Here is a 26,222-nt window from a genome sequence, read left to right as displayed (position 1 = left end):
TCTTCTTACACGCGGAAAATATTTCTCCAGAATGCAAATGCTTGACGTGATGGAGAAAAACGACAGAGGTAATGTGAACTAAACTGTTAGGCTGGTTTGCGAAATAATTGTACTCATTCATTTTTATAACTGTGCACACCCAGGCCTGTAGGGCATCTTAACAAAACAGCCAGGGCCAAATTTATAATTAGCTGAGTCCATTTTTGCCTGGCTTAACCATGGATGTAGGACAGGGTTGGTTTTGTTATTTCCTTAATTGAAAGCGTCAAGAAAATACAAGCCAGGTCAGAGAGTTTTTGATTGGGGAAGGAACGCTGGCATAAATAACCCCAGATTATATGTCTGCTGGAGGCTGGGAGGAGGCTGGTCTGTGCGGCCTCCTTCTGAGGTTACCCAAACAAGCCCTGGTGACTGGCGGCTCTCCTATGGAATGTGGGAGTGCATGTGAGCATTTTGAAATTTCTTTAATTTCTTCCCAGGGCAAAGGCCCAGGAAAACCAAGGTTTCTCAGGGAACCGAAAAGCTTCTGACAACCATAACATAATTCTTTATTTCCTCTTAATGTAACTTGCCCTCCCCTTTCTCCCCTTTATTTCCCGGTAACTGGTCAACCCAACCATCCTAAACCAGGGTGGAAGGGGAACTAGTATTTTTAAGTACTTGTGTACCAAATGGTCCTGTCAACAGCCTAGGGAAGTGGGTCCCATGATTTCTATTTTGCATGTGCAAACTGAGACTCATTCAAGGTCACTCATCCAGAAAGACGTAAAGATAGAATTCCGAAACAGATCTCTTTGGCCTACAGGCTCTACTATCTTGACTGGAAAATGCCCATTTCAAGAAGTCTAAATGAGAAGCATCCTGATCACTTCCTCAATGAATCTTCATCTTTTATTGCTTCACCCCACCGGGATCCATTCTTAACGTTAAACAGCTGCCCTAGATATTCTGCGGTGCTCAGATTCTTCCTGTTTGTCTCCCCAACCATTTCTTGCTTTATGCAAAGGACTTGCTCTCCTCTCTGGCTTTCTTCTTGTCTTTGGAAAACTGATTGGCAAATGCTTTTCTCATGAAGGGCAGGGCAGGGCAGTTAAACTGAGAAGGTAACATGATTCCTAAGGATATGATTGGTCAATGCTTCCCAATATGGAAAGGCATAGATCTTTCCACCTGCAGTAATACTCTACAGTCTGAGTCTGCACCTACAGAACCATGGAGTGCAGATTTCCTCATGTCAGAGCACCACCCCCGTAACAGGATGAAAATAGTAAATGTGAAGAACCACAGTGCCTTTCCACACCTCCTTTCCCAGTATTCCAAATGAATTTTCCACCCAACTAAAATGTGTCTCCAAAGCCATTTGAGAAATGTGAAGCTTGGACAGCCCACAGAATAGCAAAGCTGCTGGTTTGGTATAGGTGTGGAAAACCATGGGTTTCAAATCTACAAATGCCCTATATTGATACCTTACCACTTTTCCCCATGGAACAGGTATAACCAGTGTCCTCGTTTTATAGGGATCGTTCTCCAGGTGCCAGGGGTAGCCTTGGCCTTCCTGCCATTCTCCCAGGGAGTTCAAATTGGATTCTTCACTTTCATTATCTCTGGGGGTGTTGGGGGAAGGGGGGCAGTATTGCCCACGCAGTATCCCGGGAGTCATGAAACCGGTGTTTTATTACATGCAACATAGTCATTAAAGCTGAACTTTATTTCTGAGTCCATTGGAGGCAGAAGAGAAAATGATTCAGGGGGCTGACTTCACAGCTTTGCTGGGTTTCTCTGGCCAGTGCTTTCCTGTTTCTGAGTTCTGTGTTCCAGGTTTGGACAGGGGTTCATAGTGGGAAGTTCGATGTTCCTGAGACCTGGTAATGATGTTGAATTAAAGGTAGGTATTAGATTTTCAGTTCCCTAATAAAATGATAAAAACAGTAACTAATCCTTCATGCTTTCTGCAGTGTTCTAAGTATTTTTTTTCCCACGTGGTAACTAACTTAATGGTCACAAAATCCTAAGAGACAAGTCCTGTTCCAGCAGGGTTAAAAGCCTGAGCATATGTGCCAGGGGGTGATATCACAAAGTCCAGTAAGGGAAGGTCAGAGGGTCACTTGAACCTGCCATTCTCCCCGTGGTTTCTGTTTTGTAAGTACACTATGAAAGACAGCCAAAAGGTATAGGACTGCAGTTCATGAAACTCTAGAAGCTTGATTCTGATGTTTCTAGAAGTGGGGCTTTTGGAGTCTTGACTTCTGTAGCTCAGGAATGATGACACCTGTCTCAGACAGCACAGGAAGTAAGTGATTGTGAGGATGAGGTGAAACACGTGATACAGTTTGTGAATAGTAATAGAAAGTTTTAGAAAGAACTTCACTTGATGGTGGAACAGAAAGAAAAGAATGGTGGTGTGAAGGCAGTATGAAAAGTGTCACCTCCACAGTATCACCCAGATCACCTGTTATTTCATTAGCTGAACTGCACAGAGAGTTTCATTTTGTTGTAGCTTAGTTTTTGTTTTTAGTGAATTAATTACAGACATTTAAAAATGGAGAGATGTTTCATAACAATTTGCATTTCTGCTTTGTCTTGAAAAAAGCAGAAGTTCTGGTGAGACCGACCTGTACTGCTTCATGATGGCTGTGGTCTGGAGCTACAAGCGGCCGCCTCCAACAGATGGGCTTAGTGCCACATCCAGACCCACCCTGTCCCTGATCTCCCATGTGGTTAGGGGCAGAGTACAACATGAACTTAGCTGGCCCCAGGCTTCCAGCTCCATCATGTCACGTCACATCACGTTCTTAGGGCATGTCACACTTCCCCAGTCAGGTTTCTGAAATGGTGCTGTGTAGCTCAAATGAGAGAATTCCAGACACACTGCAAGCCATGCTCATGGCCTCCAAAGCACTACATATTTCTCTCCCGTAGAAAGCTGCAAAGGCTTTGGTTAGTGTTGAGTAGCCCGTGTTACCGCAGTGTGCTTGATTCAGGTGTCAAGTTTCATTTTGTTTGTTTTTAAAGTAAGCTCTACACTCAACTTGGGGCTTGAACTCTGGACCCTGAGATCAAGAGTTACACCGTCTGCCAACTGAGCCAGCCGTGTGCCCCCTGTTAGGTTTCTTTTGAAGTCTGCTGTTTTCTACCAACAAAGGTAGTTGAGGGTAGTGGGGTTTCGGGGTGACCCAGACCCAGGTTTAAGTCCCAACTCTGTCATTTACTAGCCATGTATTCTTGGGAAATTTCTAACCTCTTACGCACAGGATGGATGGCAGGCGTCAAGGAGAGGGTGTCTGCTTAGAGCCTGTGTTTTTGCTGAAGACTTACTTATTCATCTTTTGTGACTAGTTTGATGGGCTACTTTTAATACCAAGTAGTCTTCTCTAAGCAATGTAAAAAAAAGATAATTGTGTTTTAAGGCAATTTGAAAATGGTTGTCTCCCTCCCATTACCAACAACAGTATGATTTCAGGCAAATTACTTAATACCTGAGGACCTCAGCTAATTCACTAATCAAAAGGAAATATCTGTGCCCCACTTCATAGAGTTTGTTGGGAACATTAAATGATATCATTTAAATGAAAGCGCGGAAGTCATATGGGCTTAAATACAGAGTAATCAGACATGAAAGCAGTGTTTAAAATTTGTTTGCTTTCAACAGCGTACTTTAAAACAGTTTTTCCTTTAGGGATTCCCAACAGATGGGAATAACTCTTAAAGCTGAGAGAAGGCCAGGAGGTGAGTCTGTCTGGCCTTCCCTCTCCCTGAGGCACCTGTTCTGATGAAGCTCACCCCTAACATTTGGGCCCAAGGCAAGAGTGCCTCAGAAAGCATAGCTGTCATATGTCTAAATACCTAAAAGTGATAAATCAGGCCAACAAATTGTTAAGTCAAGTTAAGTTCTACTATCTGATTATAACATTTGCCTTCATAATGCACTGGAAAGCCAGGTTTGAATTTCGTATTCTTCCACTTCTTGGAATTCTGTGCCAAAATGGGACTGACCAAGGAGTTGTGGGCCCCTAAATGCCTTTTCTTTCCACCCCTGGCTCCATCCCCTACAGAAAAGGAGCTTTGAGTGTTATGTGTGTGGACGCCCCAACCTCCTTGCTCCATCTCTGACTGTATCCTACAAAGAGTAGCTTCTGACCACTCTTGAGCCCAGGGGGTGCGCAAGTGGTTGTATAGTTCCCCTTAGGAGGCCAGATCTGGGGAAGACCCCCCCACCAAGGCCATGGAGATAGGCTCAGAGCTATCAGGGTAGGGTATGCTGGGGTCCTGAGTTCTTGGAGCATATTCTAATTTTTTTTAACTTTTTAAATTTATTATTGAGAGACAGAGACAGAGCATGAGTATGAGAGGGGCAGAGAGAGGGAGAGACATAGAATCTGAAGCAGGCTCCAGGCTCTGAGCCATCAGCACAAAGCCCAATGCGGGGCTCGAACCCATGGAGCATGAGATCATGACCTGAGCTGAAGTCGGCTGTTTAACCGACTGAGCCACCCAGGAGCCCCAAGCATATTCTAAAAGTAGGGGTAAGGGGTTTAGGCCCTCAGTGGGCATGTCCCTTTCACTTGAGGGTTTCTCTTCCTGTGAGAAAGGGAATAGTTAGAAGAGGGCCAGACAGTAGGGCCCTTTAAAATTTGGATCTCAAATTAAGGGCCCTTCCTGTCAATATCTAAGGCCAGTGCTACTCTGAACCCTGGGGCTCCAAGAAGCCCAGTGTGTGGACTGATATCTTCTTTTACAGCTTTTCACACTTATACTCTTGAGTCCTGTGGTTCTGGAAGTGTTCTTTCAACACAACATAGCTGAAAGTCCCAATTGCTAATGCCAGTTTTAGAAATGAAAAGGATGTAGGGGCGCCTGGGTGGCCCAGTTGGCTAAGCGTCCAACTCTTGATTTCAGCTCAGGTCATGATCTCACAGTTCGTGGGTTCAAGCCCTGCATCAGGCTCTGCATTGTCAGTGTAGAGCCTACTTAGGATTCTGTCTCCCTCCCTCTCTGCCCCTCCTCCACTTGCTCGTGCTCTTTTTCAAAGTAAATAAATAAACTTTAGGAAAAAAAAAAAAGAAATGAAAAGGATGAAAAAGCTTCGTGTCTAATATGAGAGCTCTGGCCAGTTCATTCTGTTGACCACTGAGGCTGTCAAGCAAGGAGCAGCTGTGGCCAGCTTGAGCCCCAACCAAGAGGACATACAAACTCTGTAAGCATTTTTTCTGTCAAGCTGGGTATCGCACAGTTTCTTATGTAGAGACTTGTACTTCCCTGTTTTCAGCCCTGAGTCTCTGCACTGCCTGGTGTCTCCAAGTCCAGAGTTTCTCCTCAAACTGTGCAGAGACAGGCAGATATAGAAGACCTGGAGATCCAATGATTTTGTGTACAAACTTTGAGCCGGTTACCCTGTTGTCGGCACCATGCCTCACCTGTCTTCTGCAACACTGGTGTTTTCAAATTTTGAGTTCCTTGGGGGTCTACTGGACATGATGGCTCACTTTCCCACAGTAGCCCTTCTGTTGCAGTTTAGGCTGTGCCCCTCTCTCTGGCTGTCAGGAAGCCCTATTTCATGTATCTTTCATTTTTTTTAAAGTTGCTGCAATCCCTGATCTGCTCGTGTCATTACCACTTTTTCCCCTTGTGATTTAATATCCTTTGAATTCCTTTACTGTTTGTTCTGTGGCATTTCAGGAGGGAGAGGAGGAAAATAGGAATGGCCAATTCACCATGTTTGAGGATTTAAATAGTACTAAGAAAGTAGCAGGGCACTGGTGTTCATTGAGGGTTTCATCTACATCCAGATGGCCTCAGATCCCTCCTTTCTTGCATTCTTTCTTTCTCTTTCTGGATTTCAGAGAACTTGGGGTTCACATTGTCAGATTGGCTTCAGGTCACACTGGGCCAGTGGATGGAAAGCCCTAATTTTCCAAACAGCAGTTATCATCTGTTTCTAGAGCCTAGAATTGAACCCCATCTCATAAAGCCAGTGAAAGCTGGTTCTCCAATCATTTTGGAAATGTGATCTGTGTGGTTTGTTTTTTTTTCCCAATTAAGACTCTCCTGTTCTTGAACTTGTTCGGCACAGTTTAAGACAGACATAACGGATAGATGCAATTTTTATTCATCTCGTCTCCTTAGTGAGTTCTGTGGTGAGTTAAACCCATTTATGGTTCTTACTGATATGGAAGTACATGTGAATATTCATTTGCACAATGATGTGCTTATTATTATATTCTTATCTGTGCATATATAAGTCTTTAATTTTGGAAAAATCCTTCATCTTTTACGTTAACTTTCCTCTCCATTTGCAGAAGGGGTTTTGAGTTTTTAAGAAATAAAAGATCCCATTTTTGAGAACTTCTTTGGGAGTAATTTTAAGAAAGACGCCTTGAGACTAGAGTGTGTTACAAAGGCAGCACAGAGCGTACTTAAATCATGTCTCTGAGCGGTGGTTATTTTTATCAGATAGGAGAGAAAACACAGGCAGATGAAGTATGGGTTTCAGGTACCTAAGGCACTTCTGTGGAAGAAGGACCTCACGTTCCATGTAACTCCTCTGGGCAGGCCTAGGACCTGTGTTGCAAGTCTCAGGAAGATAAGTGCTGATCATGAGTCACAATCTGACCACTTGAGCTGCTTCGGAGAGAGTTAGACCCCTGTCTCTGGAGGAGTTTACATGAAAGCTGTTTGACTCTTTGGCAGAGAGGTTAAGGAAGGGACCGAGCATCCAACTTCAACATTCACCCTATGACTTTTAAGTTTCAGATTTGGAGACTTGGATCTGGAGTTTGAGAGAAATGAATGTATATTGTTTTGTCTTCATTTCCATGGCAGAGCCTATGAGAATTTTTGAACTGTTTCCAAAATACCTTCCCAGATGCCATTTCTGAATTGTGCATCCTTTCTCTTGCAGGAGAAAATGCAGAAGTTTCCATGGATGTTTCCCTGGCTTACCGTGATGATATGTTTGCTGAATGGACTGAAATGGCCCATGAGAGAGTGCCCCGGAAACTCAAATGTACCTTCACATCCCCCAAGGTAGGATGCCTTGGTGTCTTAAGTTGATAGGGTTTTTATTTGGGTTCCAGGTATGTGGGAAGATTTACTTTACAGCTCACAGGTATGTTCCTTAGTATGAATGACCCACAAAGGTTAGTCGTCATCCTTTGTCTTAGTAGAGAAAAGGGCAATGCGGTGATTGTATGTCCCTGTTCAGGAAGAAGGAACAGAAGAAAGAATGTCTGTTTGAAGTGATGTGGTTGTTTCTCTGAAATTGCTCCATACAAATAAACCCTTGGTTCTTAAGCACTGAGAGTGTCTGAAGAATGTTGCTAAGTTATTTTGAGGTGTGAGAATCTGTTCATATTGGATCAATGCTTGTGTCTGCTTCTCTGATTCTTAGGCATTCCTTTGTTGCCAGAGTTAATGTGCAGGTACAAAGACTAAAAATCCCAGTGAATACCACATACAAAAAGAGGCCCTGAGGGAGGAAACCTAATTTCATTTGAGACCTGGGTCCTCTAACCCATTTTTAAGGCTCTCCCTTCTCTGGTTCATCCAGGAGGACTCTTCCAACCGCCCATAGGAGGGAGGTTACTCACCTGCATTGAAAATAAGGAGACATTTTGTTTTGGGCAAAGCCCTTTAATTTTATGATTCCTCATAAATGAAAATGCAAAGATTGACTCAGTGACCCTCAAAGGATAGTAGGATTTGATGGTATAAGGACCAGGTCACAGTTAGCCAGGGGCCCTTTTCATTGCCAAGTGCTGTCCTCACACACACCTTCCCAGGTTCTGACTCCCCTGCCCGTACTGACTAAAGTTTCTGTGAAGATGAAATGGAGCCATGGTTATTGTCACTCATGGTTACATTCCTTAAGGGTATTGACATGGAACACCATCAGCTAGGTGACCTCTGATGTCCCTTCAGGTACAGAAATTGTCTCATTTTTTCTGTGTGAAGTGCATGAGAGACCCAACAGCACTGAAACACATTCTTGATTATGTCATCTGGCATCTTCAGATCAGTTGCTTTTAAAGGACTTGGGCAGCTTTGTAATACCTGCTTCATCGATCAGTTTAGTACTTCTTCTCTCCTAGCATTGGCCTTTCCTGGCCTCACTTTTGGCTATCGCTGCAAAGATGGGGTGTCCTGTGGAATGAATGGTAGGAATGGTAAGTTGAAGCTTCTGGGTATCATGCCCCAGCTGTCCACCCTACACTGAAGAGGAGTAAGATGGGGAAGGGCAGGTTCATAGTATTACCATTTAGTTAAAAGTGTGGATTTGGAACAAAACACACTTGGCTTCAGTTCCAGGCTGTATCACTTACTGACTGCATGGCCTTAGGCAAACGTACTTAATCTGTCCAAGCTTAATTTTCTCATCTGCAAAGTGGGATAATAATAGCTGCTTTGGGTTTCTTTATAAGGATTAAATGAGATGGTGGACACAAGCAGGGTGACCTTATTATTTCATATCCTCTCTGGGATATGTTTGGGAATGAAAGAGGAGGTTTCACCAGGTGGGCCACCAGGACTGTTGTGGGCAACCCACACACCCTATATATAGGGGAACCTGGTATTTATGAACTCTCCCTTCCCCAGGTTCCCTAGACCAGAACTACAGAAAGTGTGGTCTGAGGACCAGCAACACCAGTATGACCTCGGAGCTTGTAGGAAATGCAGATTCCCAGGCCTGGTTCACACCCAAAACCTAGTAAGTCAAAATCTCAGGGTATAGGACCAAGGAATCTGTGTTTTAACAGGATTTCACCTCCTGCAGTTTCATGAAGTTTAAATGTCACTGCCCTAGACCCTTTGCTGTCTGCCAAATGTAGTACCATCCCCTAAAAAAATCATCTGGAATTGTTTGGGGGTAGGTACTTGGGGGTAATCTGTAGGTGAAAATGAATGGTAGGGAGAAACCTGAGGTAGCAGGAGAAAGGAATATCTGACCTTTTCAAATCTTTATATGCAGTGGGAAAAATTAATTAAAACCTTTCTGTCACTGCAAGTTGATTGCATCTTTCAGAGGTGAGACTGGTTGGATATCTATGCTCAAGTATATGAAGCTTTGGGGTATGGAATTTCATCCTCAGAAAAGGGAAAAGTCATTTCTTGCCTCACTTACACACTTGGAGGGCGCTGAGAAGCAGAGTGAGGGGGAGGTCATTAAGAAGCCTGGAACTGCTTCTTAATGATGGCTGCTTAATTATCTTTAGGATGTGTTGATCCCTTTCAAGAAAGATATTAAACCTTGAAAAGTGTGAAGGAAATGAATCATCAAATCTCTGCTTTTTGATTGCAGTGAAATTTAGTCTTGAGTCTGAAGATTAAATGAGAAATTGCTTTAAAGCTTTTTAGTCCCTGGTGGATTGTGAGTTGGGAAAAAAAAAAAAAGTCAAGTTGCCACCTGCTGTAATTTGTCCTAATTAGCCAGTCTCATGCTGGAGTTGGGGGAGGACTAAGGGGGATGGGGAAAGGAAGGGGTGGGGGGAGTGCCTTTCTTCCTAAATGCCCTAAATACTGGCAGAGGCAGAACCTTGGTGCATAAGGATAAGTTCCCAACAGGAGACAGTGAATTTGTCTCGGAGACAGGTAGGCCAGGCCAAGATCCCAGAATCTGGTGTGCCTAATTTGTTGAAGGTAAATTTGTCTCATGAAGTGGTAGTGTTACCCTCTCTATAAGGACGAGGAAGTGGAGGACACTGAGAGAACCGTGAATGGGGAATTAGAAGGAACCCTGGAGATCTTTTTTACTTAGGAGGAAAGTGAGGCTGAATGAGGCAGATGACCTTCTCAAGGAATCCAGCAGGGGGCCAGATCAGGGCTAGAACAGAAGTCTCCTGACGTGACGTTCAGTGCCTTCCCTACCGCAGACACATGCCTCAGTACATGTCTGGGGCAACATCACTGTTTTCTCCCTGCTGTACTTGAGGGTCCTCTTCCCCATCAGAGTTAGAGGCTGGTCCTCTTCCCCATCAGAGTTAGAGGCTGGATTTGGAAGACCTATGTCCCCCAACCCAGTACTGCTACTACTTTGGGACCTTGGGCGAGAAATACAATCAAGTCAGTGGCAATAGACTAAGTAAGTTTTGTTCCCTTCCCTCTCAAAACCTCAATTTCTTTTAAAATTTTTTTTTTCAACGTTTATTTATTTTTGGGACAGAGAGAGACAGAGCATGAACGGGGGAGGGGCAGAGAGAGAGGGAGACACAGAATCGGAAACAGGCTCCAGGCTCTGAGCCATCAGCCCAGAGCCCGACGCGGGGCTCGAACTCCCGGACCGCGAGATCGTGACCTGGCTGAAGTCGGACGCTTAACCGACTGCGCCACCCAGGCGCCCCTCAAAACCTCAATTTCTAGAAATAAAACAAGACCCTGAAGGAAAGCACATAAGAAAATTCTTTCTTGCTGTTAACATAGAGGATAATTAACTTCTTCAGTGTGGATTAATCTGAGGCCAAGTTTGAGCAGGGTAGTTCCTGCAGAGCCCCAATACTTGCCCTGATTTATAAGTGTAAAGGAAAGGAGTAGAGAGGAGAGAAGGAATCTACATAAGAAGAATCATCCAGTCTGCAACTGAAGTTTGGAAAAGAAGCAAAAAGCTTTCGACAGAAGAATTGTTTTAAATCTCATAAGCCAAGTCAACGAATAGTTCTGAAAGAATCCTTCAAACCTTAGTGGATGAAAAACTATTATGATTGATTTGTAATGTCTGCTATGAGTGAGGAAGGGAAGAGTGGAAGCATAAAAGCCAGATATTAGCCTGCTGTACCTCTACTTTTGTCTCTGTCTCTATACAAAATTCTGTTTATTGCACTCTAAGCTCTGTCCAATAAAGAATTCTCCAAGATCGCCAAAGGGTGAGAGACTTCATACACCCGTCAGATTGTGGATTACTTGTTATCTTCCTTCTGGTTTCTCCATTGGACTTTTTACTCTAAAGATATACAAAAAAATTATGTTGGTCCTGAGAATATAGGCTTAGGAACAGCGAATTAGGTCTTCCCTATCACTTGGTTAAGAGGTGTACACCAGGAAAATACTGAAGCTGGCATATAAACCCTACATCGATGGCAGACACTCATCTCTTTTATCAGGGAAAAGTCCCTAGCTACTAAAGCCGATGCCTCTACATGCACATATTTACTCCTCTACGCTGACCCCTCAGCAGGGCCACATAGCCAGGAGTCCTGGTGAGGTAGAGCAGAATTTAGTTTTCAAAAGCAACCTGCACCCCTACTCTTTAATGTCTCACAACCATGCTTTCTGAGCAGTAGCTCTTCAATCATTGGCAGGAAGTCCAAGAGGCTTTTCTAGAAATTGGGCTAAATTTGGCTTAATTAAAATTTCTGCTCCCTTCTGCCATCTAACCTCTTGGTTAGAGAGCTTCAGAAGTTAGGAAGCTTCAGAGGCAGAAAATTCCAAGTTGGCACCTCTGACAACCTAATTCCATTATTACCTTTTATCCCTTCTATCTTCCCCAAATTCTAAGTGTTCCTTGACTTGCTTCTTTTTCTATCAAATCAATAAAAGGAAGATATTTTCACCTTCTTGTGGCTTCAGGCAAAAGCCGTGAAAATAATTACTCTTGGCATCCAAGAGTGTGATGAACATTTCAGAAGTTGACTGTTCCATGCAGCCAACAGTCACGGAATAGTAGTGGTCTCCCATGATGTGCTGCAAATAAAAAGCCCTTATAGGCCTCGTAGACCAGGTTATTCTGATGTGAAGCTTAATGCGGATTGAAGAACTGAGAAAGTGTTTGCTAAGAGAGGAGATTTCTGTTTTTTATCTATAATTTTCTGGTCCCACTTCAAATGTGGCTGGGTCTTTTTTTTGGGGGGGGGTGGGTGGAGGGAGCAGCCATTGGATACCATGCCTCCAGTGTGCCCTATTATCTGTAGCTCTGAGGTATACCTTTAAGCATTAGCTTTTCAGCATTGGTGATATGAGGCGAAGGTAAGGCAATTTACACATAGTCTGTTGGAAATAGTGATTATGTCTCAAACTCTCTGCTCTTCTTCCAGACCCCAGAGTATGAGGGTCGTTACTATGAATGTGATGTCCTTCCTTTTATGGAAATCGGGTCTGTAGCTCATAAGTACTACCTTCTGAACATCCGGCTGCCTGTGAATGAGAAGAAGAAAATCAATGTTGGAATTGGGGAAATAAAGGATATTCAGTTGGTGGTAAGTGAATCTACTGGGTCCAGGCAGCATGTGACATTAGAACACCGGCTCAGAACGGTGGTTTGTGAGCATGTGTGTTGGAAAGTAACTCTATCTCACCCTTGGAATCTCCGTGTGCCCACTGCGTCACCTGAGAAATAGAAATGATGGCTGAGATTTAAATTGACATGAGAGATTACAGAAATGGAAAGTAATGCAGTTATTGTACCCATTTAAGATTTTATTATAATGGTCATGATTGTGTAATAATACCAAGATAAAAGTAATTTTTCTTTATATGTCTCACCTTGCAAGGACAAATGTTTCTTTTTTTTTTTTAAGTTTATTTATTTGTTTTGAGAGGGAGAGCAGTGGAGGGGCAGAGAGGGAGAAAGAGAATCCCAAACAGGCTCCACGCTGTCAGCACAGCACCCTATGTGGGGCTCAAACTCGCAAACTGTGAGATCATGACCTGAGCCAAAACCAAAAGTTAGATGCTTAACCAACTGAGCCACCCAGGCACCCCCCTTCTCTTTCTTTTCTTTTTTCTTTTTTTTTCTTTTTTAAGTTTATTTCAAGCACAAATGTTAAAGGTAGCAATGGTGTTTTTTAGGTTCTTTCCATTTTATTTTTTTAACAGGCAAAAAAAAAAAAAAAAAGAACATGGACCAAGAGTCTTTTTTATCTAAAAAAGTCACATAAGAAATGCACATTTATTGTAGAAAATTAGGAAGCAAAAGTAAACACAAAAAATAACATAAAAATTGCCCATAATATCTAGAGAAATAATCACTGTTGAGGTTTTGATATATATCCCTACAGACTTTTTCTATACAGATAGAAAGATACATGCATATAGTTTTTCCAAACAAAAAGAAGTCATACTCAACTGACTTCTTTGTTCCTTGCTTTTTTTTTTGTTTAATAGTATATTGTGAATATAATATAAATATACTTTGCAATACTGTGTAGCATTCCACTGTATAGATTTACCTTAACACATTTTACTGTCCCAACATTTTGGGAGCTATCTTAAAATAGCTCCAATTTTTCAATAAAAAAGTCTCACAGAAAAATCTTTAATCATGCTCTTAGTGATTCCCTTTGTATAGAGTGGGTCCATTTTTTTTGCCTTTTATTTAGATTTCTTACAGTGCCTGAGGAGGGGGCAGGGGAAGGGTGAAGAGGGTACATGCTATGAATATTAAAGCTCTTGATCTTGAAAGTTCAGCAGAAAAGATCTGTTTTCACTTCTCCCCAGAATGTGTTTTCTGGTAGAAAATAACACTAAGATATAGTCACCTTCAAAATTATGATTGGTCTTTGTCTAGGGAATCCATCAAAATGGAGGCTTCACCAAGGTGTGGTTTGCAATGAAGACCTTCCTTACGCCCAGCATCTTCATCATTATGGTGTGGTATTGGAGGAGGATCACTATGATGTCCCGACCCCCAGTGCTTCTAGAAAAGTAAGAACTGATTTCAGAGCACTCTTAAAGAACACTGGCATTCTAGATCTGGCTGCCATGGTCCTGGTTTTGCTGGGGTTTAGTTCAAGTGGTCATTGTGGTACTTAGGCAGGTGATTAGACCAGGAATCATCCTGGACTCTTTTTACTCCTTCAGCTTTCACACGCAACTTATTATTAAATCCTAAGGATTAAACCTCTCTCACATTTCTGTTTCTCTATTCTGTCTTTGCTCTTCATTCCTGTGGTCTGAGTCAGATACTTCTCTCTGTCACTGTGGACAAACTGCCTTGCTCCTAAGCCCAACCCTCTCACCTCCATAAAGATGATATGCTCATAGATATATCCCCTTTCTGTCCCACATTACTGACTTTTCCTTTCTGCTAGATTATTCCCACTAACATGCAAACACACTATACCATTTCACATTCTTAGACAAAACTCTTGATTTTCCTATTTCCCCCTGAAGCCACCACACCGTCTCTCTACTCCTCTTCATATCAAAACTCCTCAAAAATTTTGTCTGTATATCTCCTCCACCTGTTCTTTCTTGGGCCCATTCCACCCCTCAGTAAAACTGCTCTTGACAGGATCTCCAGTGACCTTCACATTCTAAATCCAATGGTCATTTCTCAGTTCTCACTTGACTCATCACCAGTATTCGATGTAATTGGTCATTTCCTTTTTCTTCACAGAGCCTTCTTCACCCTTCTTATGGTTATTCTCCTCCTTTCCTGATCATCACTGACTCCAGTGGTGTTTCCAACCATCTTTTCAACGTCTTAAACTTGGGAGCCAGTGCTCAGTCTTTGGGCCTCTTCTCTTTATTAGCTATGCCTGTTCCCAGAGTGATGTCGTCTAGTCTTGTGGTCTTAAAAATCACCTACACTCTGATGACTCTTCATTTGTATCCTCAACTTCAGCCTCTCTCAGCCCTCAACCCAAATATTCCAGCTGTTTATTTAACATCTTCACTTGCACAAAAATGTAACACATGCAAAGAACAACATTTTATTTCCTCTGCTTCAAACTTGCCCCTCTCTTAGGCATCCCCACTGAAGGAAATGGCAGCTCCATCCTTTCAGCTGCTCAGGTTAGAGAAGTAGGAGTCATCCTTTACTTCTTTTTTTTCACACCCCTCATCCAACCCAGCTGGAAATCTCACTGTATCCATTGCTACCACCATAGTCTAACTCACTTTCACTTCTCATTTCTCACCTGGATGACTAGAAATAGCCTCTCAATTGCTCTTCTTGCTTCCACTCTTGTCCTTCCTATAGTCTATTCTCATAGCAGCCAGTGTTCACTTTCAAGTATAAATCAGATCTTGTCACTCCTCTGCTCAAAGCTCTCTGTTGGCTTTTCATTTCAAATCCTCTGATTTCATCTCCGATCCTCTCTGCCATTTACCATCCCCCTTGATGATGCTTAGACATGCCTGGTATGCTCCCACCCCATGGCCTTTGCACTGCTGTTCTCTTCGTCTGAAATGCTCTTTCCTAGATATCTCTGTAGCCCAATTCCTCATTTTCTTCAGGCCCTGTCATAATGTCTCTTATCTTAGAGACTTTTTCCTCTCCACCTTATGTAAAGTAGTATTCCTTCTTTCTTCATTTTCTTACCTTGATTTATTTTTCTTCATTATATTTTATATTTATTTGTTATCTTTCCTCCCAGACCCATCCTCTTACCCCTGCTGAATGCAAGCATCGTTAGAGCAGGATCTTTGCCTACGTTGTTTACTACTATATCCCCAGCATCTAGAATAGTGACTGGCACATAGTAGGAACTCAATAAATATGAATGTGTTGAATGAATGAATGAATGATATCATTCCACTGTTTAACCTTCTTATTGGATCCTCAATCCTTTTAAGATAAATTTCAAGTTCTCTGATGGGGTAGGCAAGTTTCTTCATGAACTCAGCTTTTTTTTTTTTTTTTTTTTTTTTTTTTTTTTTTTTTTTTACTTATTTAGTGTCATGTCCTGTCATTTCCTGGTATGTGCTACATGCAGATCTCCAAATGCTTCAGGCTGTTCCAGGCTTCTGTGCCTCCATCCAGGCTTTTCCCTTTGCTTGAAATGTCCTTCCACCTCCCCAATCTTGACTCCCAGCTCTTCTCGGTTTCTGTCTCTGCCAAAGTTAGAAGTCCGTGTGGCAGCCTGTGCACACTTCTGTCATATATCACTTGTCACACTTTATTTGGCTCAGCCACTACATATATCTCCTTGAGTAGAAGAGGGCTACTCTCTTAGGTATCTCTAGTCCTAACAAAATGCCTGGTGTGTCATCTGTGCTTAATTAACCCTTGTATTTCATAGGTATGAATGGAAGTATGAATAAATCAGTGACAAAACGCATGATCTTGATAGAGCAGTGGCAATTAATAGTACAATAGGGAAAAAACAAAATAAAAACTAAACTCACAGCTAAAAGAAGTATTTCATGTTGTTTGGAGTGATTTATTATTGAAACAATCATGCTTGTTCCTAGTTGCTGAGGATATCATAATAATGATGATAATGAGTGTTCTTAATGATCAGGTTAATGATTACCTGAATAGGTAAGCGGGGATAATTATGTTCAAAGAGGTCTGCTTAAGAAGGCAAAGGCGGGGGGAAAACATTGTAGGAAGCTCTTAATCTGATTTGGTACCAAAATAAAGTTCAGGGCATTAAGGAGGTTAGGTTCAATTACATAGAAAATGTTAATGTAACACTCCTTCGTTCTGCAGTGGTGCTAACAAAATAAGACATTTTGCATCTCTGTAGAAATGAGAGCTAAGAAACTGATCATATGCTTCAGTCCTAATATGAAACATCTCATTTCCCAAAACTGGTTTTTTTTTTTTAAAAAATCTGCCTCCCAGATGAATAAAGTGGTTTTCCTGATATTCTCTCACGATCAGAGTTATCTTTGCCCTTGGGATTTCCATGACTTTTATCAACATCCCGGTGGAGTGGTTTTCCATTGGATTTGACTGGACCTGGATGCTGCTGTTTGGTGACATCCGACAGGGCATCTTCTATGCGATGCTTCTCTCCTTCTGGATCATCTTCTGTGGCGAGCACATGATGGTAAGAGCCTCCTGACGAAGGAAGGGACTAGAAGGAAGGGTCTGGAGTCAGACCGTTGGTTCAGATTCCTACTCTACCACTTACCAACTAGCCAGGTGGCCTTAGGCAAGTGATTTAATCACTCAGAATTTCAGGTTTCTTGTCTGTAAGATGGAGTTTAAAGGCCTAAAGCATAGAGTTTTGTGAGATTTAAATGAGATGATGTATTTTTTACAGAAAGTAAACACACAAATGTCAACAATTACCACCATTTCCTCTGCTTTGGCTTCAGCTCTTCTTGTCCCCAGGACCAAGGTAACCCCCAGTGAATGTGGGCCTGGCTCTTTCCCACTGGCAACTTATCCAGGTGGCCTAGTAACCCCTATTACCTCCCTGGTCTCAGTTTGCACAGACATCAAATCATATTTCAGGCAGGACTGAAGGTACCATGGATAAAAATAAGAATGGTGCAGTCATCACGTTGTGGCTAAGGTGATGTGCCAGCTGGAGCTTGGTCCTCCTGTCAGGCACAATCAGCTTCGTAGTAGTGGACTGTTTTTAAATCCCATAATGGTTTGGTCACTGCTTCTGAAGACTTGCAGCCCTTGTAGGAGCAGTGAGAGGAGAGAGAGGTGTTAGCTTACAGCTGGGGTAGCCATAAGGGCCCCTCCAGCAGTGATGCACTGAGAATGAGCCCTCACAGCAGGGACAGGATACAGGAGACTCAGGTAGAGCAGCGCAGCCTGCCATGGTGGAGTGCCCAGAGTGAGTTGTGTGCAGTGTCCCCACCTGGGCTCCAGCCTGGCTGCTACAATTTGTCTTCTGCCTTTCCCTGTTTTCTCACTTTATATTCCTTCATTCTCTGTCTCTTGGTATCTTTCCGTATCTCTCAAGAGGAACCACTCTTGATTTTAATGAAGACAGGGAGAATATATGTCTATTATCCTAACCATGAGAGATACTGATATATCTCTTGACATATTTTAATGCCTTAGAGTCTTTATTTTGTCCTCTGGGCACCACCCAACTGATCAAACACAAGTGTTTAGTCACATAGGAATTCAACTCTGAATGAGTCCTTTTACAGACCATAGATCTTCCACTGCTGAGGGTACAAGACCTTTCTTTGGGTTCCCATAGCATCCTCTTCCTATTGCTATGAGGGCCCCTATGGGTGGGCTGATAACGATGAGCTCCTTTGGAACAAAGATTTTGGTCTTACTCATTCTCCTCTGCCTAGAGCCTAGCGTGATGCTTGATATACAACAGGTGTTTGAATGACTGACTTAACTATAGAAGTGCTTTGCTTTCCCCTGTCTCATTTCTCAATTTGGTTTTCCTCAGGATCAGCATGAGCGGAATCACATAGCAGGGTATTGGAAGCAAGTTGGACCAATTGCTGTTGGCTCTTTCTGCCTCTTCATATTTGATATGTGTGAGAGGTGAGCAGGTGCCTGTGGGGTCCTGGGCTAACATGTGCATCCCTATGTCCACTCCAGCTCCTTTAGAGGTATTCAAAAAGGGGAAGGGTGGCCGGGAGCCTATGGGGTGAAAGCACTGGACATGGTCACATCCTCAGATAAAGATTGGGATTAAATCAGAGACAAAGCCCTTTATAGATGGAAGATATTTGTGCTGGCCCTATCCTTCAGACTCTGTTTCTCTTTAAGTCTGCCAGCCTTTCTTAGTCTAAATACAGCTCCCACCCCTCTGGCTGTGAGAAACTAAGAATGTGTAAAAAGAAAGTTCCCCTCTGCCTCTGTATTAATTGTGTCTTTCCATATCGTTTTTCTTTGTAGAGGGGTACAACTCACGAATCCCTTCTACAGTATCTGGACTACAGATGTTGGAACAGAACTGGCTGTATCCTTCCTTGCTGGGTTCAGGGTTTCATTTCTTGTCATAGCCACCTGGTCCCTCAAGATGATTTTCTAAGTCCTGCTAATGTTCTCCATGTGTGCTCGGCCAGAGCTTTGATCCTCAGACCAATGATAACGGTGCAATTAAGGCAAATAAGAAGAATGAATGCTTGCTTTTAAGCCCTGTGAGAGGAGGCAAAATGAAGAAGTTGCAGTGCGTCCTCACAGCAGATGGATCAGAGTTGCTAGTCTTACCACAGCCTGTCTAAATGATCTATACGCTTGTTTACTGCAGACTCCGGCATGGCTAGCTTTTCCCTGCAGCCACAGAGGCTCATATCTGGGCCCCTGTGGGAGAGCCCGTTTCCAAAGTCATCTGTGTGCGCGACTTCTCACAGTGACCTTGGTGTGCCAGCGTACGTGCTGCTGCCATTCCTTTCTGAGACCGCATGGAGATAAGGCTAAGGTGATTAGTTCCAGGGGAGTTGCCGACGCTTCTGGTTGGTTGGTGTAAACTCTGTCTGAGTCATCTTCATGAAGCAGAAGCGACGGTCTTAGCTTATCCCCTTTAGGATGCTGAATTTAAATATTTTATCTTCCTGAATAATATGTCAAGAGCTTTGGGAGAAAAAGACTCTCCTCTGGAGTGGGGAGAAAGGCTGGAGTTGTATTATTTCCTGATGGATAATATCTTGTCACGTGCTGGTAAATAATGCTTTGTTCGGCCATGATGTTTATCTGGGCTTCTTAGTGTCACAAGAACTTTGTGAGCAAACTGATTCAGTAGTATCATTACCTTGAAGATGAGAGAGTTGATCTCACCATGACTCCCATCCTTCCTCTCCAAAATGTGAGCTGCACAACACGGGAAGTACTCATAATGTTAAGTCTACTTCAACCTTTTCATTGTACAGATATGATGGAGGTCCAGGGAGGCAAATAAAATGTCAGGTTTCCTCATTCCAGGGTACTGTTGGCTTTATGGAAGAAGGAGAAACTGCACTAAATGTATTACTTAATGAAATATACATGCTGAGTTCACACTTGTTAAAATTTTTTAAAATATGCAACTTGGGGTAGAGTTGGAGCAGAAAGGACTTGCCCTGCCTCCCAAGCCAGCTCAGTGTACCCCAAGCCTTGGTGGTTCTCAAGTTGAGCTTTAAAGATAGGCCTCAGGGTTGCCCTGATCAGTTTCAACGTATATACTGCCCCCACCCTCATCTCCCAATTTGGCCATCTGTCCTTCTGCCCCCTGTCCCATTTGACAAGATTTTTCTTGTGGTAACAGAAGATTGCAAACAGAATTTCCTCCCTGGTTTTACTTCAAGGACGTAGGTCCCATGCCCAGCATCCCTTCTAGCTGCTGTGGCTGCTCCCATCCCCCACTCCATCACTTCCTGATTCCAGGGTGTCTCAGTCCTCTTATAAAAATCCAAGGACTAACTAGCCCAGTGGTTCTTAAACTTGATCCCTGCTCATGGTTTCCCTGCTCTTGAAAAATCTGATTTCATATATCTTCAGTGAAACCTGGGCTGCATTTTAACACTTCAGGTGATTTTAATGCAGCATTCTACCTGATCAGTAATTTGCAACTGATATCCAGTATTTTAGTGCTTTTCAAATTTATTGTACATACATATCTCCTGGGGATCTTAAGAGGCAGATTCTGATTTAGTAGGTCTAAGGTGGGCCCTGGGATCTGCATTTCTCACAAGCAAGACTCCATTCCTCTTCTTCCTTGCCTCAGAGAGCAATTTGGTTCATTCCATTCCGTTGTACTTCTGTGTCAGAAAATCTCTATCACTGGCATTAGAATACCAGTTTTAATATTTTATCCTCCTGAAAATTGCCCAACTATTTGGAGACAGAGGGTGTTGTTGCCAACAGAGCTGAGACATGCTTGTGTCCCCAGCTAGCCTGCCATTTCCTTTACTGGAAACCATCAGATGGCCTTCATCATTGTGGCTGGCATCTGCCTCTGCCTCTACTTCCTGTTTCTGTGCTTCATGGTGTTTCAGGTGTTTCGGAACATCAGTGGGAAGCAGTCCAGCCTGCCAGCCATGAGCAAAGTCCGGCGGCTGCACTATGAGGTGAGCAAATCTCTTGGCTCATGCAGGATCTGGTTACTCGGTGTCTCCTGCTTGATATGTAAACACATACCACACACCTATACCTGGAGATTAGAAGCCTTTATTTCAAATACACATCCAGAGGTTCTCATGTAATGTAGGAGCTCTGGGCAAAATAAGAGGCTAAATCCGACCTTAAAAACACCTAGCTGGCCTGCGTGGATCTTGGAGTTTTCTGTGGTATATATGTCTTTCTGTCCTCAGTAGGGGTGAACTTGTTCAGCAGGTTCTTCAGCTTTGGGGTGGAATGTGGGTGATACTAGATGGGAGATTTGACTAGGGCAGAATCAGCCTTGAGACTGGGCTTCAGCCCAGGTGATCTGATTTTTAGGCTCCCAAGAGGCTACATTTCCCCTAAAATATCCAGCAGGTGATCAGATAGAATTCGGTAATTTCTGTTTATATATTATGCATCTCATTCAAGGGAAAACACTCAACATCCTCTAATCTCTAATACAAGCAACACATTCTTAATTTTTCAAGGATCCCTTGGACTCATGCCTAAGTGGCTGTCCTTGGAGAGACATGGGCCTAATTCCTCCATGAAAAGAAACAGAAACTGCAGAACCCCAGGGTTTTTATATGCAGTGGATCTGCAACTAAGCACCCCTGAATAAGAGGTGTCTCTCCCTGAAACACAGGTTCCCTTAAATCCTGCTCTCAGGAAACCCTGGGCACTTGCTGAAGCTTTGCCTGTCTCTAGAGCTGGAGTGACACATGAGAAAATTCAACCAAATCCACTTCATGTTGATTAATATGCACATTTCTTTTTGTTCACTGGAGCAGAATTTTATTACAACCGCAGAAAACTTGGATTTGGTGACTTTGAACCCTTGCAGAGAAGCATAACCAGCTTAGCAGGGAAATTAGCAGCCTCACCACGTGCTGTGAATATAATTTTCCCAGGCTCTGGTATCACTGTTTCATGAGAGATAAGAACATAAGAAATATTTGGCCCAATAAATTTTTCAGCCACATTCACCTCTGCAGGAGAAATGTTACTGTGTGAAATTATTTTACTAGTCACTCTTAGGGATTTGGTTTTATAGATTTCTTTAAAATTAGTTTTTTATAGATTTATATATTGAGAAAAGGATTGGTACCAGCTGGGAGTGTGTTAAGCTACTCTTTTTCTCCTTCCTAACAGGGGCTGATTTTCAGGTTCAAGTTCCTCATGCTGATAACCTTGGCCTGTGCTGCTATGACTGTCATTTTCTTCATCGTTAGTCAGGTAAGTGGATCCTGAACAGTCAGGGTGAGAATGTGCTGGAGAGGTGCCTCTATTCTGCATAGAAAATTCTAGAGAGCCGCTGAGGAAGGAGCAGGGAGGCTATAATGCTGGGCAGCTCTTCAGACCATGTTTTTTAAGGGACATTCCACCTGGCCAGAGGTGGACGGAATTTTCCCTTTCAGTACAGCCTCACGGGAAGAAGAAGTTGCTGAATAAATTAAAAGCCTGCAGCCAGATGGAAGGGCACTTATTTCATTTAGTTGAGAATACACTTTTCAAGCCCTATAGCAGAACAGCAATAAGCAAGTATCAGTTTGATTTGATCCTTATCTAGCATTAACATAGATCCTTTTACAGTCCATCAGCCATTCTTTGCAGTAATTATATTGCCACTTAAACATGAAATACAATTCACAAGTCCCCTTGATAGAATCTTACCTTTCTGCTGGTTATTTCCAAAACTCAAACTTTTGCTCTCTTGATGACCTCAATAATGGTAATAATGTTTAAATATTGGTAACTGGTTTTGGAAAGTGGAAAGTACTGTTTAAATCTGACATGCTACCTTTCTGTCATTCATTGGAGCTTTGCAAAGATCCTGTGGGGAAGTAGGGTAAGTTTTGCTATCCCAGTTGCTAAGATATGAAATCGAATGGCCTTAGAGACATTTCCCATTTGTGCTGTTTTCCAGCCGGGTAGGATTATGGATGGGTTATTTCACAGTTCTAAGGTTGAATTTTCTTATATGTAGAACGGATGTTCTGCAAAAGGTGGCTGTTAGGATCACAGGCAGCAACGCTTGCAAAGTAATTTGCAGAGTGCCTGGCACATCGTGGGCAGGAATAGCTGTGCTCTTGTGAATAAAAAAAAAAAAAAAGGGTAAATATTGGGCCAAAGGACATTCAGTAAGTTAGGGACCAGAACCCAGTCCTTTTGACTTTTTCTTTTCTTTTTTTGCCAACTGTTCTGTCCTCTCTGTATTTGGCCCAAACTGAGAATGTAAGTAGTGCAGATAGAGCCTTGGGATGCAGATTTGTCTTGTTCTGCTAGCTTATTTCCTCAGAGGGGCTCCTGTGCTTTTTTGTGCCATAGACCAACCCCCTTGGGCAACCTGGTGGAGGCTGTGGGCTTCTTCTTGGAATGTTTTTAAATGAGTAAAATAAAAACTTTGGACTTCAAAGGGAATCAGATATATAGGTATTTGCAATTATATATGTTACAGATATTACAGATCTATATCTATAATTGTGATTGATATGAAATTATGATTTCTATTGGTGGCAGAATTATCAGTGGTGCTAATATTAACAGGAACTTGTTTTCTACATTCATAAATGAAAGAAATGGTAACTTCCAGTTAGAAACGGGTGAAAATAAAGATATAATTGTTCTCATTCCGGTTCATGGACCGCTTGAACTTTATGGAAGGACACCCAAGGGCGCCTCTGACCCAAGTTAGGAGCCCCTCGAGCCATGTGGGCTCTGCCCACTGGGCAGTGTTAGTGTTGCTGTTGAAGGCTGACGTGAATGTGGAAAAAAAAAATAAAACAAATATGCATATCTGTCTTCGTAAGTTCAGCTTACCACGTCTGCTGTGACCTACACCAGTGCTGTGTTTGTATCAGACTGTTTGTTTATAAAGCCTTGGAAATTTCACTCGCCACTCCAAATGCAGTAAAAATATTTCAAATTCTGAATGAGTTTTTTATTCAACCAGCTGAGACTCAAACAAGGGTGTCTGAGGCCTGACTTATCCTTTGGCCAGTTCCCTCGTGTGACCAAAGTGTCCAGCCCCAGTGCCGCAGTAACGCGCTGTGGTACTTAATATGGCCAGTTGGGGGAGTCCGAGAGAGCAGGGTGTGCTTGGAGAAAAAGAACCTCAAGTTAAACTGGACTGAAGAATGAAAGGCAATCCCAAGATATGTTCCCAGGGAGGCAGAAAGAAAGGGCACTTTTGGTCCTAACAACATGTGTCTGCCACCTTGGAAAGCTGAAGCCACACCACCACAGTCCCCATGCCACTTACCCTCCTGCCTCTGCAGAGGGTCCCTTCCACCTGAAGTCAAGAAGGGACAACTGGCCGATCTTTGAGGTACCTATGTGTTTCCCGAATTTAGCCTTGTATATGTTAGATAGCGCACCTTTTTACAGCAAGGTAGGCCAATTCTTCTAAGGAGCAGAGTTTGTGGCTTTTCTTTGGAGAAAAAGATTAATATTCCATTGCCCCAGTATTTTCTAACATAGCTCCAGCCTGTGGCTGGCTTTTTATATCTGCCGCGACAGTCAGCCCGGAGTGGATTTCTACTCCAAGGGGGTAGCAGCGAGTTCTTTTGGATTCCATTAGCTCCTCACATTCCTCCTGCTGGGTTATTTTTTTAAGGTTTATTTATAGATATCTAAGACGTTTTCAGGCATAACTCTCAATGTCCCAGGTACTGTACTAATATAGTCATCAGAGGATTTATTTTTTAATGTCATTTTGGAATGTCTCAGCAATGAGCTCACCTGAAAGAAAACCTATTGGGTAACTTTTTGAAATAGATCCCAGCCTTAGGTAAAAGGAATGTATTAAAACTCCCATTATACTCTCGGGCTTGCTGAGAGAGCTTGCATTTAAGCCCCATGAAATATAATGCGAGGGGATCTCGCCAGGATATTGAAGCTCTGAGGCCAGGAATGAAGGGCTAACAGGAAGCTGTGGAATGCAGTGACCTTGAGGCTTTGTAGCTGGGTCCTGAGGGGCAGTCTTTTAATGCCTGCCATTTTAATGGCCTCAGTCATAGCAACCGAGAGATGGTACATCACAGTCTGGTATTTTAGCCCCTTCCCTCTGGAAAAGAAAGAGGCGTTCCGTTTAGAGGTAGCGGACAGTAGGGAACAGAAGTGCAATGCAGGGAAGAAGGTCACCAACCTTCACTAAGGGGACCCCCAGGTGCCTGACATTCAGGTCAAGCCACATGCAGCAAACTCCCAGAGAGCCTGTCCCCGGCTCTTTTGTGTGTGTGTGTGATCACTTCATTCTGTCACTTACGGAGGAAATGTTTCCAGTAAGAGAGCCTGTGTCTGGGATTTGGAAATCTTGTTGTTAAGTGGAATGTTGGTTGTCAAGACTACTGGGTGTAAAGGGATTTGACCTTCACTTGGCTCCAGGGGTATAATTGGGTGGTTTCACACAAAAGTAAATTGTTCAAATGTTAAATCAGGAAAAACAGGGACTTTTAGAAACAAGACTTATGCAGGGGGAAGATGATTTTCTTTCCTTTTTTTTTTCACTGGGGGCTATCTGATTTTTTTCTCCAGAAGCTAAAAGAGGGTGAGTGTCACCTCTCTGCCTTGGCGTTAATAAGATTTTGGATTTACAGGGCCTGCCTGCTCTGTTGAGGCTGCTTACTGTGGTTCACGTTGGTGGGAATGTGCTCAGAGCTCAGGAGGTCTCAGGCAGGAATAATTGAGGGAGGAGAAGGGCAGGCACACACAGTCGAGTGACACTGTGTATACAGCTCACTTATGCAAATTCAACTCTTTGCCCTCAGCAGGAAATAATACATTTAGAGATGACAAATTATGGGTACGGGTAATTCTGCAACTCCATGCTAAACAAGGTGCATGTGTCTCACAGCAGACATGAGACAGGGGCACGAATCTGCTGTGGCTCCTCAGGCCACCTGCCCTCATGGTATGAGCATTCTCATTTCAGTGGTTCTACTGTAAAGTTGTATTTTGCATATATATCCAGTTTATTATACCATACATTACTATGTCTAGGATATATAGTGCGTATATATTGCTATACGGATTTGAATATATGAACCTGTGTATAATAATGTGCATTATGGTTAATTAAGTGAGTTTTCGAAGGAAGTTTGGTCTTCCGCAATAGTGGCTTCATATGCCAACTTAACACACTCACCCCTGTTTACAATAATATTCCTACTGTTGAGAATACCTTCTTTTGGAGTCAGAGCCATGACTTTCTGGCTGAGGAATCTTGGGCGAGATAACGTACCTCCCTATGGCATAGTTTACCATATGTTGAGTGGAAATATTACCTGCCTACCTCATAAAGCTGTTATTAAGACTGATCTCTTCCATGTAAAATTCTTACTGTAGTGCCTGACATATTGGCTTTGAATAAATGTCAACTATCATTATCTTTGTTATTATTTTAAAATGTCTTAGCTTTGCTAATATCTGTGTTAGAGAGCAATATTTAAGTGAAATAACACTACCCATTGACGTCTTACGTTTAAGTAAAAGTATCATTATTTACTATGGAATGCAATATTTTCTCTTTACTTTGCAATCTGATATTTTCTTA

At 42.7% G+C, this 26,222-nt stretch overlaps 1 protein-coding gene and 1 long non-coding RNA gene across 5 annotated transcripts in view; one reads left to right on the top strand and one right to left on the bottom strand.

Annotated features, from left to right (window-relative positions):
• Positions 1-26,222, top strand: part of WLS (Wnt ligand secretion mediator) — a 101,638-nt gene that overhangs the window by 62,030 nt on the left and 13,386 nt on the right. For 2 of the 4 annotated variants that reach the window (XR_006296602.1, XM_043575232.1), the window contains exons 3-11: positions 6,899-7,023; positions 12,021-12,182; positions 13,493-13,629; positions 16,538-16,706; positions 16,923-17,000; positions 18,030-18,127; positions 18,485-18,548; positions 20,491-20,634; positions 21,821-21,904. Coding sequence is in view for 2 of the 4 variants with exons in the window: in XM_043575232.1 (XP_043431167.1) it covers positions 6,899-7,023; positions 12,021-12,182; positions 13,493-13,629; positions 16,538-16,706; positions 16,923-17,000; positions 18,030-18,127; positions 18,485-18,548; positions 20,491-20,634; positions 21,821-21,904 (1,061 nt within the window). In the remaining 2 variants the exon portion in view is untranslated. The remainder of the gene's footprint in view (positions 1-6,898; positions 7,024-12,020; positions 12,183-13,492; positions 13,630-16,537; positions 16,707-16,922; positions 17,001-18,029; positions 18,128-18,484; positions 18,549-20,490; positions 20,635-21,820; positions 21,905-26,222) is intronic. The other 2 variants (XR_006296603.1, XM_043575233.1) reach the window with 1 other exon arrangement.
• Positions 1,688-12,025, bottom strand: LOC122480623. Its single transcript, XR_006296604.1, has 2 exons — positions 10,342-12,025; positions 1,688-10,104 (listed from the first exon to the last, which is right to left on the bottom strand). It is a non-coding gene; the product is annotated as an uncharacterized LOC122480623 (long non-coding RNA).

The sequence above is a fragment of the Prionailurus bengalensis genome, chromosome C1 (genome assembly GCF_016509475.1).
Source record: "Prionailurus bengalensis isolate Pbe53 chromosome C1, Fcat_Pben_1.1_paternal_pri, whole genome shotgun sequence".
Lineage (NCBI taxonomy): Eukaryota > Metazoa > Chordata > Mammalia > Carnivora > Felidae > Prionailurus > Prionailurus bengalensis.
The sequence above is the reverse complement of the archived record's forward strand: the minus strand, read 5'-3'. Positions and strand labels throughout refer to the sequence as shown.